Source organism: Cebidichthys violaceus, unplaced genomic scaffold, assembly GCF_023349555.1.
Source record: "Cebidichthys violaceus isolate CVI_PGR_0920_01 unplaced genomic scaffold, fCebVio1.0.p SCAF_81, whole genome shotgun sequence".
Taxonomy (NCBI): Eukaryota; Metazoa; Chordata; class Actinopteri; order Perciformes; family Stichaeidae; genus Cebidichthys; species Cebidichthys violaceus.
Genome location: NW_027176966.1, coordinates 794714 through 809713, shown reverse-complemented (window position 1 = coordinate 809713; position 15000 = coordinate 794714). Strand labels below are relative to the sequence as shown.

General features: G+C 46.0%; 1 protein-coding gene across 1 annotated transcript in view; it reads right to left on the bottom strand.

The window, feature by feature from the left end:
* mtmr11 (myotubularin related protein 11) overlaps positions 1-14994 on the bottom strand; it is a 23736-nt gene extending 8742 nt beyond the window's left edge. Inside the window, exons 1-11 of the mRNA XM_068702150.1 lie at positions 14169-14994; positions 8026-8162; positions 7824-7893; positions 7009-7148; positions 6460-6544; positions 3791-3938; positions 3568-3655; positions 2830-2918; positions 1757-1884; positions 293-371; positions 77-147 (exon numbers count right to left, since the gene is read on the bottom strand). Of these exons, the coding sequence (XP_068558251.1) occupies positions 77-147; positions 293-371; positions 1757-1884; positions 2830-2918; positions 3568-3655; positions 3791-3938; positions 6460-6544; positions 7009-7148; positions 7824-7893; positions 8026-8162; positions 14169-14232 (1099 nt within the window). The 5' untranslated portion in view covers positions 14233-14994. The remainder of the gene's footprint in view (positions 1-76; positions 148-292; positions 372-1756; positions 1885-2829; positions 2919-3567; positions 3656-3790; positions 3939-6459; positions 6545-7008; positions 7149-7823; positions 7894-8025; positions 8163-14168) is intronic.
* Between the last annotated feature and the right edge of the window lie 6 nt (positions 14995-15000).

The window sequence follows — 15000 nt, the reverse complement described above, 5'->3', positions numbered from 1 at the left end:
GATTAATGAGAGGGAGGCGCCGTGAATAATGAATGGATCGAATAATATGAGCCGGGTTCTGGGTCACGTGACTCACCTTGCAGCGCCACAGTCAGGTGACCGCCACGGAGCAGGCAGGCGACCTCCGACGCTTTCCTCAGACAGGCCCTGGGTGGGGGGACAGAGGGGCAGCCGGATCACATCAAACCGGGTTCACCTCAGTACGCTTACAAACACAGCAATCGCGTTCACAAATATGTTGGAAATGTAATAAACTACTTGTCAATAAATATCCATGGGTTGGAAGAACTACCTGATGTAGTCGAGCCAGTGGGTGCTTTCCAGGGTAGACAGCCATTTGTCATCAGGCACCGACACAGATGTGGAGATATCTAGAAGCCAGAACAGATCATGTCCAGACATATAATGTATCACTACAAATGCATAAAAGCCTTTAAAAGGGCCCAGGAAGGGGGGGGGGGGATCCCTGTACTCCAGCTGACTCTTCCAGGCCTCTTTTCAAAATGCTGTATGCTCATTTAGCAAATGGGGTCATCAAATTGATAATTCAATGTCTAAATTAACCGACCGGGGTCAACTCACATTGAAATTAGTACATTTTACTGCTTAATGCTGCAGTCTAGCTGTTACTAACTGAGAGCAGAATGTGCGATTTAAAACATAAATTGGACTATTTTCACACCGACGGAAAAGCTTCCTCCTCAAAATAACCTTAAATGGAATAATCTCAAACAGATTAGCCCCTGATTCAGTCCCCAAAGTCTATTTTCATTTTCTATCTAGTTCTACCCAGAGCCCTCTGAGCTGTGAAGTTCTCGCCCACAAAACACAAAACACAAAACACAGAGCTGACAAACGTGTGAACCGTGATAATCGGTGACCTTTACACGTTGTCCGTGTGCAAAAGAGAGAGAGAGAGAGTGTGTGTGTGTGTGTGTGTGTGTGTGTGTGTGTGTGTGTGTGTGTGTGTGTGTGTGTGTGTGTGTGTGTGTGTGTGTGTGTGTGTGTGTGTGTGTGGGGGAGGTTTAGACAGGTCAGCGTTCCAGTTCCAGTAGTTGTAGACGACCGTGAGTTTTGTCATCTCTCTGTTTACTCAACCGTGGAATGTGCTGTGTGTGCCGACATGACAAAAACTAAAAAAAATAAAAGGACATCTCGCAACGCCCGTTTTGAGCCGCTAGCGTTGGAGCGTCAGACGAAAAACAACTCTTGACAAAACAGTGATGTAAATCTAGCATTTTTTGAAATGTACAAAGAAAGAAGGACTTCTGTGGAGCATGTAGAGAGCCTCAGCGGTCTGGACGACAAACTGACTCTTTTGAATGAATAAGTGACTTAAATGCAGAATGTGTAATGTGTCTGCCGTTGGGGGGGGTCCTGTCAGTCAAAGGACGACCAGGAGGAGCTACGAGCTTCGATTAAAAAGCCAAATTATGACAGCGTCTGGCGGACTACCAGAGCGCCGAGGCAAGCGCAAAGGAGATATGATGCCAGTGACGGGCCGCCAAATGAAGCCGACTGATTCAAATCACGAATTTCGAAGTACGTAGTTCTGTGTCAAGGACCCTTCAGACCACCTTGCTTACTTGATAGAGGTCTATGTAACCAGTGAAAGATGTGGACGCTTCATTTGTCACAACTCACTATTATGCAACATTGTTTTTCATGCTGACTACATATATTTGCTCATGTGTTGTGTGTGTGTGTGTGTGTGTGTGTGTGTGTGTGTGTGTGTGTGTGCGTGTCTCGTCCCCACCTCCCAGACAGAGGGCGCGCAGGCGGCTGTGAGCCAGCTGGATGTCTGCAGGCGAGGGCAGCTCCTCGCCCAGCTCCACCACCACACACAGAGACGACTGGCAGCCGAACAGGATCATCTCCAGGTTTCTGCAGAACACACCCGGCTGTTACATTACATTACATTACATTACATTACATTACAGTCATTTAGCAGACGCTTTTATCCAAAGCGACTTACAATAAGTGCATCAACATTGGTAATCAAAAGAACTACTAGTCACCAGAAGTCATAAGTACATTTCCTTTTCCAAACAAGCATCTAAGAGCATGAAGCAGAGCATAACTCAGAGGCAAAGTACAGTGCAGAAACAAGAAAAACAACAACAGTGCTATAAGTAATATGACTACAATAAGTGCAACAAGCTAGTATGAATACAATAAGTGCTAAGTGGAAGGCTCAGGGTAGCACTTCCTGAAGAGGTGGGTTTTCAGCCTGATGAAAGATGGGCAGCGACTCCGCTGTCCTGACGTCAGTGGGGAGTTCATTCCACCACTGTGGGGCCAGGACAGAAAACAGCCGTGACCGGGTCGATCGGCCGCCGGGACCTCTGAGCGACGGGGCGACCGATCGCCCCGAGGCAGCAGAGCGAAGTGGTCAGGCGGGGGTGTAAGGCTTGACCGTGGCCTGGAGATAGGAAGGAGCTGTTCCTTTCACTGCCCTGTATTCTAGCACCAGAGTCTTAGACTGGATGAGCTCTTACAGGGAGCCAGTGTGGAGAACGGAGAAAGGAAGTTGTGTGGGAGAACTTGGGGGAGAACTTTGTTAACGCGCCGACACATCGGCAAGCTTCGTGAACAAGTTGTACTATTTTAGTTCAGCAGTGTGGTTTCCTGTATTTAGGTAACCAACAAAAACACAACATTGCATCTTCTCTATCTTCTCTACAGGATGACGAAAACGAACTGACGGCAGCTTTAAGGCGCGACATCAAACCCCTGATTGGTTTTACTGTAGCGCTGCTTTGCCTCGTGAGAGTTACAGCCTGCAAGTCGAGACTGCCGGCTGAATCGCCTTCGAACACATTCACACACCTGATGTCGTCTTTCTCGTGGTAGATGTTGTTCTGGAAGCTGGCCATTCGCAGTAGATCACTGCCTCGAGGGTGTCGCCAACACCAGCGCTGCGACGCAAAAAAACACAATGTCACGTCCCGCATTGTCAAAACTCCCCGAAGACACTCACCGCATCTGTGGTCATCTGGGTAATTTGTCTCACAGGAATGTTTGTGAGAAAGGAAAATATATCTAAAGGATGACGGCATAGTTCATTTTTGGTTATGAAGTTACAAATACAGGAATTACACATGCGGTCTGGAGTCCAGGACTATTCCAATAATATATCAAAATATGTAGAACATGTATACAAACACTTTTTCACAAGATTGAGGCTCTTAACACATGAATTTAAAACAAAATATGAAGTGTGCTTACTTAAGCTAGAACCAACCAGTTTAGACCAATACGATCATGTCAATCTGCAGCTTTTAGCGACAACAGAGGTGTGTGTGTGTGTGTGTGTGTGTGTGTGTGTGTGTGTGTGTGTGTGTGTGTGGAGCCACAGTCCTCTGAAGCTCCGTATTAAATCAAATGCAAGGGATTATATTTAAATCCCTCTTGTGACTGTACACCGCTCAAATATTCCGTTCCACTGGGGAACAGTCACAGTAGAGAAGCTGAAAAACACCCTGACTCTCCGTTCCACTGGGCCTTCAATGAAGCGGTCTGAAAGGAGCGGTGGTACGTGAAGCGGCAGTTGATGAGTGCACTCACGGGGATGCGTCCTTCGTTGAAGTGGGCGAAGCTTTTCTTCAGCTCAGTGTCCAAAACCTTCTGTGGAACCACGATGGATCTCGGCAGGCTTGACGGGGAAACGGAGAAGGATGCGGATGAGATTTAACTGGGTGGTTTATAGGAGCTCAGACTTGACTCGGATAGACCATAATGCACCACGTTTAAACGTACCAGACACAAAGACGCGCCGGTTGCTTCTTACCTGGTGGACATCTCGAAGCGGTCGTTGACTGAGCTGACTCTCCAGCCAGTGGCCCCGCATCTCTCCAGCTCTTGCTCCCAGTCCGAGGCAGACTCAAACCAGTTCATGTGGGTGTTCCGTCGACGGTTGCTTAGAAACTGCTTCATTTCTGGGAAGACAAAAAAAAAATAAAAAATAGTAACATCTCAATAATACCCAATATCTTGTGTCGGAGTGTAAATGTTGTTTTCATGCTTAGGTCCGGGTACAGTGTGTGTGTGTGTGTGTGTGTGTGTGTGAGGGTATTGTGACTACAAACACAACATATATGGGGGAATGGCAATTCAGCGAAATGAGCCCAGATGTGGTATGAAGCTACTGCAGTGGACTGATCTAACAGTGCACTACCTTATGAGAAGGGCCGACTCATTCAAATATGTCCAGCTTCTCTAACGTGAGCATTTGCTCATTATTTCTGTTTTATATCATCGTTAACTGGGATTTATTTGGGTTTTGTACAGTTTGTTGGAAAAAACAAACAATCTAAAGATGTGACTTTGGGAGCTTGTTAAGAGCATTGTTCCCGACATTTTACAGACCAGACGATTGATCGTTAAATTGAAGAAATAATTGGCAGTCCTTCATTTATTTTAGGGTGTTGTTTTGCTGTCCCTATTGATGGCAACCAAAAAGGCCAAGAATTCGTTGCTCAATTCCTCAAAACGGTTGCCAATGGCGGATCAGAGAGTAACTAATAAAGCGCTACCCTCGTGTTTCATGAGAAGAGCTGATGAATTGTTGAGGTCAGTTTTGGGAAATATTTAAGTTGTCACATGCAGCGTTGTCTTCATTTATTTCGGGGTGCACATTCTGCTGCCCCAGCAGTAACAGTGTACTATACATACAGCTACTCTATACAACACTCTTACAAACGTGTGTCTTAGTGCCACTGGATATATGAACACATCTAATAACTAATAACTGACCGTGACAATCTCAGGCTGTGATTGAATCTTTAGGGAAATGTTGAAGTCACGTCTTCAACACACTGGACACACTTGACCCCTGGGGCAGAGGTTAACTGTGGGTCATCTAGCGACTTGTTTCAGAGGGGGGGGGGGGGGGGGCTGCATTATTTATCCAACTGCTGACAGTCTCCACAGCTCCGTGACTTTAACATAGCATAATGTATTGTACAGTCAGGCTCACGTTACTCTATACGGTCGAGGTGAACAGCCGGCGGCTTAGTGTCTAACCCGCGCATCATCTTTTCGTTTTACGAGTGAGATGTAAAGTGTGTGTTATTCGCTGACGCACCGAGTCGGTTCCCCTCTCTCTGATAGCACAATATTACATTTAATTACTGCGGTTTAATCTTTCATAAACTGAGGCTTTCCATCACCGTCAAATATCAGCCCCATGAAGATTTTATTGAGCCTCGCTTTCAAACCACTCAGTGGTTTCCTCACATCTGGGCATGGTTTCAAAGACAGCATTTTCCTTGAATCATAACAGATGAGAACGTTTCTAATTTTACCAGCCGGAGAGGAGGATGTGAGCTTTTTTTTTTTTTTTACGTCACTCCGGTCGGCACGGAAACCGTTACGTTTCCCCGTTTAATATTCGCTCCAGTCTTAAGTTGCACCATCTTGTCCTGATGGTACGGCTAAAATAGATGAAACAGAGTCGAAGTCTTAGTGTAAATGAAAAGCAGTGGGGTTTTTTTTTTTTTTGGGTACATTCTGTTCCCTGGAGCTGGTGCTGGTGAGGGTGAAAACCAAAGTGAGAACAGACTCGACGAAAAAGGCTCACCGGGAGAAAACATTCGAGGCTTTAGAACGCTAGCACAGCGCATGACTGACACATTCATGCTGCATCTCTCACCTCCACAGAGCTGTTATTTCTATGAATATTCATCACGGTGAAATATGCACAAGGAGAGAATGAATGACAGACTTACCGATGAGACACTTTGGATCATTTTCGTGTCATAAACATCCAAACAGACACACGTGTGAGGCTATAGTGCCTGAAACATTATTTAATTTCCCACGTACAGTTAGGTCCATAAATATTTGGACATTGACACAATTTTCATCATTTTGGCTCTGTACACCACCACAATGGATTTTGAATGAAAGAGTCAGGATGTGCTTTCAGTGCAGACTTTCAGCTTTAATTTGAGGGTATTTACATCCCAAGTGACAACTACATTGATGATTATGTTAGTTTGTCCAATTACTTTTGGTCCCTTAAAAAGGAGGGGCCACATATAAAATGTGTTGTAATTCCTACACCGTTCACCTGATTGGGATGTAAATACCCTCAAATTAAAGCTGAAAGTCTGCACTGAAAGCACATCCTGATTGTTTCATTCAAAATCCATTGTGGTGGTGTACAGAGCCAAAATGATGAAAATTGTGTCAATGTCCAAATATTTATGGACCTAACTGTATATCTCCGCAGGAGGTCACGACTACCTGTTCTATATCATTATTAATATTGTGAGTCTAGTATAACAAAGCAAAAGGATGAAAACCCAAAAGAACATGTGAGCTATATTGAAGTCCTCCATGTCCCCGATGACTCAACACAGCTGCCGGATGATAGACAGACTGATGAGCTATTGTACCGGTGCCAGGGAGACCATGCCTGGTCGTAGATGAGGCTGAACGCATTCATCTACTCACCTACGCTCCCCAGGGCAGCGTTCTGGAAAGATAAAACGGACCCTGGTTTAAGAGGCTGGTAGGTCTTGGCGATGGTGTAGGTCATCTGAGGAGGGAAACCACAGTGAGCCCATCAGCATGACAAAGGTCATCAGCTGTCAACATCACCGGTGTATGGTACAGATCACCGTCTCCAGGCACGAGTCTTTAGGCTCCGACGTGACTGCTGAACGGTGAGACAGTAACCAGAGCCTCGGGTCTAAGCCCAACACACACACACAATGCAACCCCCGAAAGATGCAGCCGCATGCAAATATTGACCAACCCAGGAGCACACATGTCCAGGAGAAGAATTTGGAAAGTGCGTAAAAGAAGGCATAAAAACAGGGCTCATTGAAACACACAGGTAATTGGACTTTTTGTGTTTTTTAAGTCTGGAAAAGAATCAGTGGCTGTCTGCAAATTCCTGTTTTTTTTTTGGACTGGGCACACAAAAGTGCAGCGTTTAAGCCGGTGGAAGCTTAAAATGAGAAGGTGAAATTCCTTAAAATCAGAGGAGTGGGCGCTCACCTCGACGACTTGTGCGTCAGGAGTGAGGCGGTCGAACAGGAAGCAGACGACTCGCAGGTCCCTGCAGTACAGTACCAGCTCCTCTGGAGTGAACTTCAGGGAGGAGTTTGGGGTCACCAGCTTGGTCCTGTTTGGGCCCACTGCAACAAAGAGAGAGAGAGAGAGAGGGGGGGGGGGGGGGGGAGTGGCCTAATTAAACATGAAACAGACAAATGGGTCAAGAGTAACATGGAGTCCACAGTATGTGGGCCCTACTGAAAATAACTTTACAAGGGAGCCAAAAACCTGCACGTTATTTAAATATCTCATGTTGCATAATTACATTTTAGTAATGCTGGGGAAGTGTCCTTATTACTTGTATTAAAACACCATTATGCCGGTTTTAGAAACCTTAAAATTCTAACGGAATCAAATTCCACTTCTGATGCTATTTATGGTCAGCATGTTTTCCGCAACAGACAATATTTACGTTCAGTGGACACCTCTCTAGCAGTCTGAATTGGTGACGGCGGAGTCACCTGCTGTGGTAATAACCCTCACCCTCCTGAATGATAAGCACTCGGGTCTGGAGATTTTATCAAAACCATTTTCACGAACTGAAAAAAAAAACCCATGTCAGTTTTCTCTTACCTTCATTACAAGCAACACAAGAACGGATTACTAGCGTCTGACAGTCGTTAGCTGTAGCATTCAGAAGGCAGGACGCACAGAATACTGCTCTGTGATTGGACGAGTCAATATGTCGTTGCAACATATCCCCAGCAGTCTCTGTGGTCCGGGGTAAACATGGGGGCGTGCGTTGAGGTTTCACTTACCGACCACAACCTTCTCTATGGACGCCAAAGCCACATCATGGTCCCCTAACAGCACCGGATCTGCATTGTCCTGCAACATCACCATTCTTTCATTAAATGGAACGTCCTTCATGTATTTCACCATGCCATCCTTTACGCAGACAGTCACACCGCATTATCACACCAGAATAGGCTGTGAGTAAGAGCGCTGAATAGGACTCACGTCAGCTTTGGGACTGTCCTGGGGCACAAAGGCCACTCTGAAGTGGGTACAGAAGAGGGTCCCAGACACCCAACCCCTTCCTTCCCTAGCTGTCAGCTTCTTCCTCACCATCACGGCTCGCTGAAGCACACACTCGCCTGGAGGAGGGGGGGGGGGGGGGGGGCACAAGGGAGATGGAATGCAGAGGTTACAGGATGGAACGTATGGGTAGTGTAGGTTTGTATACATGTCAGATACAGTTACATAACCGAGTGTGTAGAGGTGTGTGTGTGTGTGTGTGTGTGTGTGTGTGGGGGGGGGGGGGGGGGGGCTCTTCAGAGGATACATAACAGGAAGTGAACGGAGAAACAAACAGCAGCGTGGACGTCCACTGAGGGAGCTACTGGGAGTGGGTGTAACGAATACCGTCAAACACAAAAAGGTCAAGCTCATTGTTGCAAGTCCTCGGGCCACAGAGGATGAACCGGGAGGAGCAGGAAGAACAGCACAAACACCGTCTCACACTACACCAGTTCGTTCACATCTGCATACGAGTGGATGAACAAATCTCAGTGAGCTACAGCACATATCCCCCAAAGACAATCTTAGCTGCAAGAAGTTACTGTAGGTGTAAAGTCAAGAATCATTTAAGAACTGCATGGCATAAGAAATGAAAGTCAGCGGATAATTTGCGAAAGATTTGAATAATTGGGTAACTGGAAAGGCCAATGAGGGTCGATGACTCGGAGAAGACGAGCATCATCTACTGTAGAGGCTTCTTTAAATGAAAGCTTAAATCTCGAAAATAAACATCTAGACTTTTGAGAAATGTCTACCCATGCACAAACATATGCATTTCAAGTTTTAATAATTTGATATGTTGAAATGTGTCCTTTATTAGTAATCTGCTGATTGAGATGGATCCACATTCCTAAGTGGAGAGGAAGGTTGAAGAAGCAATCTGACATTCCAGAACAAAAGCTTCCAAAAACAAACTTTTCACCCAGAGAATTCTCTTACAAACAAACACAGACGTGGACAAACACTTTCAAAGGGGGAAGAAAACACACACACACACACACACACACACACACACACACACACACACACACACACACACACACACACACACACACACACACACACAGCGGTGAGACAGCACATTTCAAACGGTTTCCTGCAGGAATACAAAGCCTTTGCCAGCTAGACTGAGTGTTTCGATGGCAACAGAGTCCAGGTTGGGGTAGTGAGGAGAAAATGGCCTTTTTGTCAACAACAAGAGGAGTGTTTGGCCAGACACATGGCAAGGAAAATGTTTTCATATTGACTCAAAGACCATGAAACGGACGAGGAGAGACTGCCGGTCCCCTCGAAACTGAAAAAAAAAACAAAAAAAAAAACACTAAAAAAACATTCCGAGGGAAACACAGAACTCTGCACATGTGGAAGGAACTAGCTCGGCGCTTAAAACTGACATGACAAATTAGCAGTTGGGCTACTTTTAGAATGTTTTGTGGGGAAACTAAGGCGTCAACAGAAAGACATGAAGCACTTGTTTATGCTGCGAGAGAAAGAGGAAGAAGAGACTTTATTTCCAACACCATCATTTGCTGATTGCACAAGAGCAGTTTAAGTCTCAGGGCGTGCTCTCTGTGATTACGCTCACTCCCTTCAGCCTCCAAACCACGCACGAAAACTTATCAATTAAATCAGACCGCACGTGATCCAGCGACAGAGATTTGAGATGCTCAGTGTGAACACAAGTGAACACAAGTGAACCCAAGTGAACCCTTGTTGTGTCTTTCAGAGGACAATCTGTGGCTTTTCCGTGCCTCGTTTTAATGTCTCCCCAGGGTGCAACGGAGCCGAAAACATTCCTGTAGCGTGCAGAGGAGAGGTGGGGGGGGGGGGGGGGGGGGGGGGGGGGGGGGGGGAGCAGAGGCTTCTGGGCCTGTTTGCACTCTTTGGTGAGATGTAAGAAGTTTGTGTGAGCAGGTGGTTCGGCCCAGAGTGAGTCAGCCGTAAAAGCGAAGGTGTTTTTTTAACAAGACCGTTGTCCTTTATTCAAATAAAACATTTGATGTGCTTCCTGGAGAGCTACAGACGGAGAGTAACGGCGAACGCTCGACTAACGCAGGAGCTCCTTCAACCTCTAATCCTCGAGGAAGCCGAGTGGAAGAAATCAATTCAATCTAAATACTGACAACGTGTTTGGGTCCGTTTGACATCGCAGACCATTCGTACTAAGTATGACGTAAAAATGGACATTTTAGTGCGTTCTGACTGCATTTCATATGGATTTTGTGTACGCCAGAAGATGTACACCAGATGAGACTTGAGCTTAATGGACATGCTCAACCGCCCCATAATGCATTGCGGCCGCTCTTCAGACCGACGGACGGCGGACTGCAAGGCAGAGGGTTTAAATAATTAAACCGTTGGATGAAATTCTGAACATGGCAAGTGACGCTAAGGCACAGTTAAGGGTAGAAAACGCAGGAGCTCACATTTATAATGAATTATAGAAAATATATTGAACACTATATATTGCTCGAGAATACTTGCGTACGAACAGTCTGCTGCCTGGCGTACTTAATCGTTTAATTTAGTAGGCAGTATGCAGACTGCAGTATGTATGCAGTTAAACTTTATTAAGCCATTTCGAACACAGTCCAAGACTAGAAGGTTTCATGGAATGTGTTAAAGAAAGCATTTTAAAAGAGCATTCCTTACATGGCTAAAGGATATTTTTCTACATTAAGTATACATTTGAGTTTCCCCCCTTTACTGGTCCAGCGGCTTCTGTTGATGTTGTGGTCACTGATGAGGAGAGAGCGACCTGAAGAATCCGCCTGAGAAAACACAGCTGAGAGGACTACAAACCACACGCTCTCAGTCTCAGTTTTATTTGTTTCGTCACATTTGTTCCTCATTTTCAGCAGGCAGACACGCAGAGCGGAGAGGTTTCCGGTCCTCCTCAACCCCACCGGGAGGGACCAGGAGAGACCAGGAGAGACCAGCAACGGGTCACGTTGGGGTCGAATCTAGGAATGCAGGTGTTTCCGACAAACCAGCAGCTGATGAGGTTATTCTCACAACAATGAGAAAAGTCCAGCCTAAAAGTCTGCCTTATATGAACACAACATATCCAGAAGAATGCCCCGTTGACCAACTACAGCACAGAGAACCCAAAGATCGAAGCCCCGGTGTAGAAATATGGACGCTCCGGCCTCTTGTCCATCAATCGACGAGGGATGAAGCTGATTGACAGCCTTTAATCCCACAGTAACGTGAGACTGTGGAGAAAGGGGGATTGTGAAGTTGCTCTGAAGGGGGTCCTGGACTCTTGGCATTGTGTGTGAACGGACAGTATACCCCCCCCCCCCCCCCCCCCCCCCCCCCCCCACCCCCCCCCCCCTACTACTCGCAGCATTGAAAAAGGTACATGATCTACCTATGGCTGCCGGAGCTGTGCTGACCCGCTTGCCCTCCCGCGGGGCCGGCTCGGTTTCTGCGGTCCTGTGTCCCGGTGTCACATGAGAACGCGGCGGGACACCGAGCACTGTCCGTTAACTACTGGGACAACGGGACGACTTCTGCAGACATATTTCTGATTTTTGAGAGGACTGCGGCTGCTCTCGACTTGTTCAGTGGATCCAGCTCGAGACAGGTTCCTGTTTTCACAGCAATCCCTAATTTACCGTAAAGTGCAACAAAAGCACCACTGTGTTGTTATTGATATGACCCCCCCCCTCCCCTCCCCCCAAAAAATATATTTTTTTTTTACGCAGCGTGGACAGGTGATCCGTCCTTCTGCAGAGTACGTGCATGAAAGAGAAAAGGGAGAAAGCGAGAGCGTCCACAGGTGCAACGTGAGCCCTTCCACTCGGTGGGGGTAACACTGACTCGCGACTCCTTTGTGTCTCAAAGTGAACTTGTTCTCACAAATTGTCTCAACACTTACTCCGCAGAAGGTGCACTAAGCCAAGGGATAGAATTCCCTGCCTGAAATCCGAATCGGTTCGCAAAAATGTCCAAAAAATAAAATGGTGTTTTACATTTACATCAGACTATTAGCAAGTCATTTTAGCTCCTCTGTCTCGATGGAAAAGAGAAGAAGAAAAAAAGAAGAGACTTAACAATGCTGCCGACACGTTTCTTCTTCCCTCGCTCTTAATATAAAGCAGGTTCTCACGGACAGCTGTGTTTCTAATCTGCCTGGAATGGAGGTGGAGAGAGAGGGATGGAGGGAGGGAGGGAGGGAGGGAGAGAGGGAAGAAAAAGAGCAGAAAGTGAACAGCAGGGTGGTGTTGGAGATGGAGATGAAGTTGAAAGCCAGCAGGGGGAAAATGTGAGGTAAAGAGAGTCAACGTTTCACAGTGAAATGTTAACAGCTAAGAATAGGATCTCCATGTGCGTGTGTGTGTGTGTGTGTGTGTGTGTGTGTGTGTGTGTGTGTGTGTGTGTGTGTGTGTGTGGTGTGTGTGTGTGTTGTCAAGGATCAGCTGAGTGTGGAAAGCATTTGATGATAACACACCGCTGGAAAACAAATGTAGCTGACTAAGTGATTGAAAATAAGGAAGGAAGCGTGTGTGTTTCGTGTCGAATATGTGTGCATGCATGAGTGAGTGGACTGTTTGTGTACAACTGAACATGGGTGAAAAGGTCACAAGATCATTTTACCCACAAAAAACTAAGAGAAAAAAAAAACATAAAATGAATATGAAGTATGAGAGGACAAAAGAAAAAAAGAAGATGTGTGACTAAAGACATATCAGTCATAAGGTGACGGGCTGAGGCCGAGGAAGCATCTGCCCAACCTCAAAACTCCCATCCAACACACACCCACACACCCCACACACACACACACACACACACACACACACCCACACACACACTCATACACACACTCAGTTACATCTGCTCTGGTGTGTTGCGAGTAACTGCTGATACGCAGCGTTAGAGATTAGCCCGTCTCAGATGCAGCCTCTCTGGTCTGCTGCCATTCTTATAAAAAGCTCCAGCTGGGTGTTGCTGACACAGGAACATGAGCAAGGCAGGGCTGGGGAAACGACTCAGACTGCAGCAGCAAAGATTTCCGGTGGCCCTGCACCAACCAGCAGACCAGTACTGTCAGAGCCACCATGGAGCCCACACTGTCACTAACTGCACTCCCTGAATAACAGGATAAAAAGATAAAGATAGAAGCTAACGCATACAGATCACGGTGTTAAAGTGAACCACCACATCACCTGGACATCCAGACAGAAGACAATGAAATTAGGAACCAACACTGTTCATGTAAATGTCACTGTTACAGTCATTAAAAAGCAGTGTACACATCCGGCGTACCTTCAGTAGCTAGCGTAGCATAGAAGTGCTAACGCTAGTTAATGACGTGCTAACGTACTCTGCTAATGTTAGCTTTTTAAGTAGAAACGTAACGTTTGAGAAACGTACTGTGTATATATATATATATATATATATATATATATATATATATATATATATATATATATAAATAAATATATATATATATATATATATATATATATATTATTATATATATATCTACAACGTTTCAGGTACCAAGAGGGTCGCAGGATAGTAGACTGCAAGAACAGAGGCCAACCAGTAAATTAACCACAGCTGTCACTCGTTATTACAAAGTGAATAAACCAATCGACTACTTCTGGCATGCAGTGAATACACGACACTTCCTTGTAGTATAGAGTTGTAGCGGTGTAAGTATGTCTCCGTGTTGTAATCACCTTTAGCTGCTGATTTTAATTCCATGTTGTTGGACATCAGAGCACTTTCCATTCTGCAATAAAGACTTTTGGATCTTAGACACAAACCCCTTTTGAATGTTCAGGTTAGCCTTTTTTTTTCCATCGGCAGATGTTTTCCCCATCTCAAAAGGCAAAGCCTGTGACATTCCTGGTCCAGGTGCGGCCACACGTGCAATACGGAGATTTCAAACCTCATGAGAACAACGAACGCCGCGGCAGTTTTCTGCCTCAATAACACAGGAGCGTTGACATTCGTCTGATCCCAGAGCAGCGTGGCAGCTGTCAGTTGGAGTTTGTGCTGTGGGGCCAAGACGGGTCTCAGAAGCAGACGTTTAGGAAGTACAGCAGTGCGTTTTAAAAGCACAACCCTACCTGGTAGGCAGCGTAGCCCAAACACATCCCGACTCCTTGCGTGGACGCCACTTTGACTCAGCATCCTCTCCTGTAAGAGAAACAGCAGACATTTAATCCTTCTTGTTTCCTAAGAAACTGTCTTTATTTCACAATAGATGCCCCGCGCTTAAAGGAACGGCTCGACATCGAGGGAACCTGCTTTATTCCTTTCTTGTCCCGAGTGAGTTTACATTGTTTAGTGAAGGAATAAACAGGACACATGGAGAGCACCATGTGTCCTCTTCGGTCTTGTTGATCGGATTTAAGTTATCATGGCTCTGGCTGGTCTCAATGGACTCATTTTCATTTCAGACAAAGAGAGAAAGCCGACCCACACGACGCTCCACGATTCTTATTTTTCCATTTTTTTTTCTCCGATTGTTTTCCGCTTCCTATAATAGTCACGGAGCCTCAGAAGCCAGAATCCAGCCACAGCGGTTTCTATAATCGGACTGCAGCTCACTGGCACATATGCTTCCAATTAACTGCGCTACGAACCCCCCCCCCCCCCATTCGTTAAGGCCATTTACATTTATCGTTCTTCAAATCCCATAATAAGCCGAGGCCCGCAGCGTGACAGGACGCTGTGATTACACTGGTGGTGAAAAAAAAATAGAGCGAGGGCCTCAAGTTGACGTCCCATAGAAAACTGTACATTGCGGAGCCTCAAACGTCTCCCTCAGCAGTTCCGTCTTGAGTTCCGCCCGCAGTGAAACTATTAATCATCGGGGGGGTTTTTTTGGTTTTTTTTCGTTTACAGCTCCATCGCAGAGCCCCGGTATTTCTGCGAGTCAGCGAGGAACAATAACAA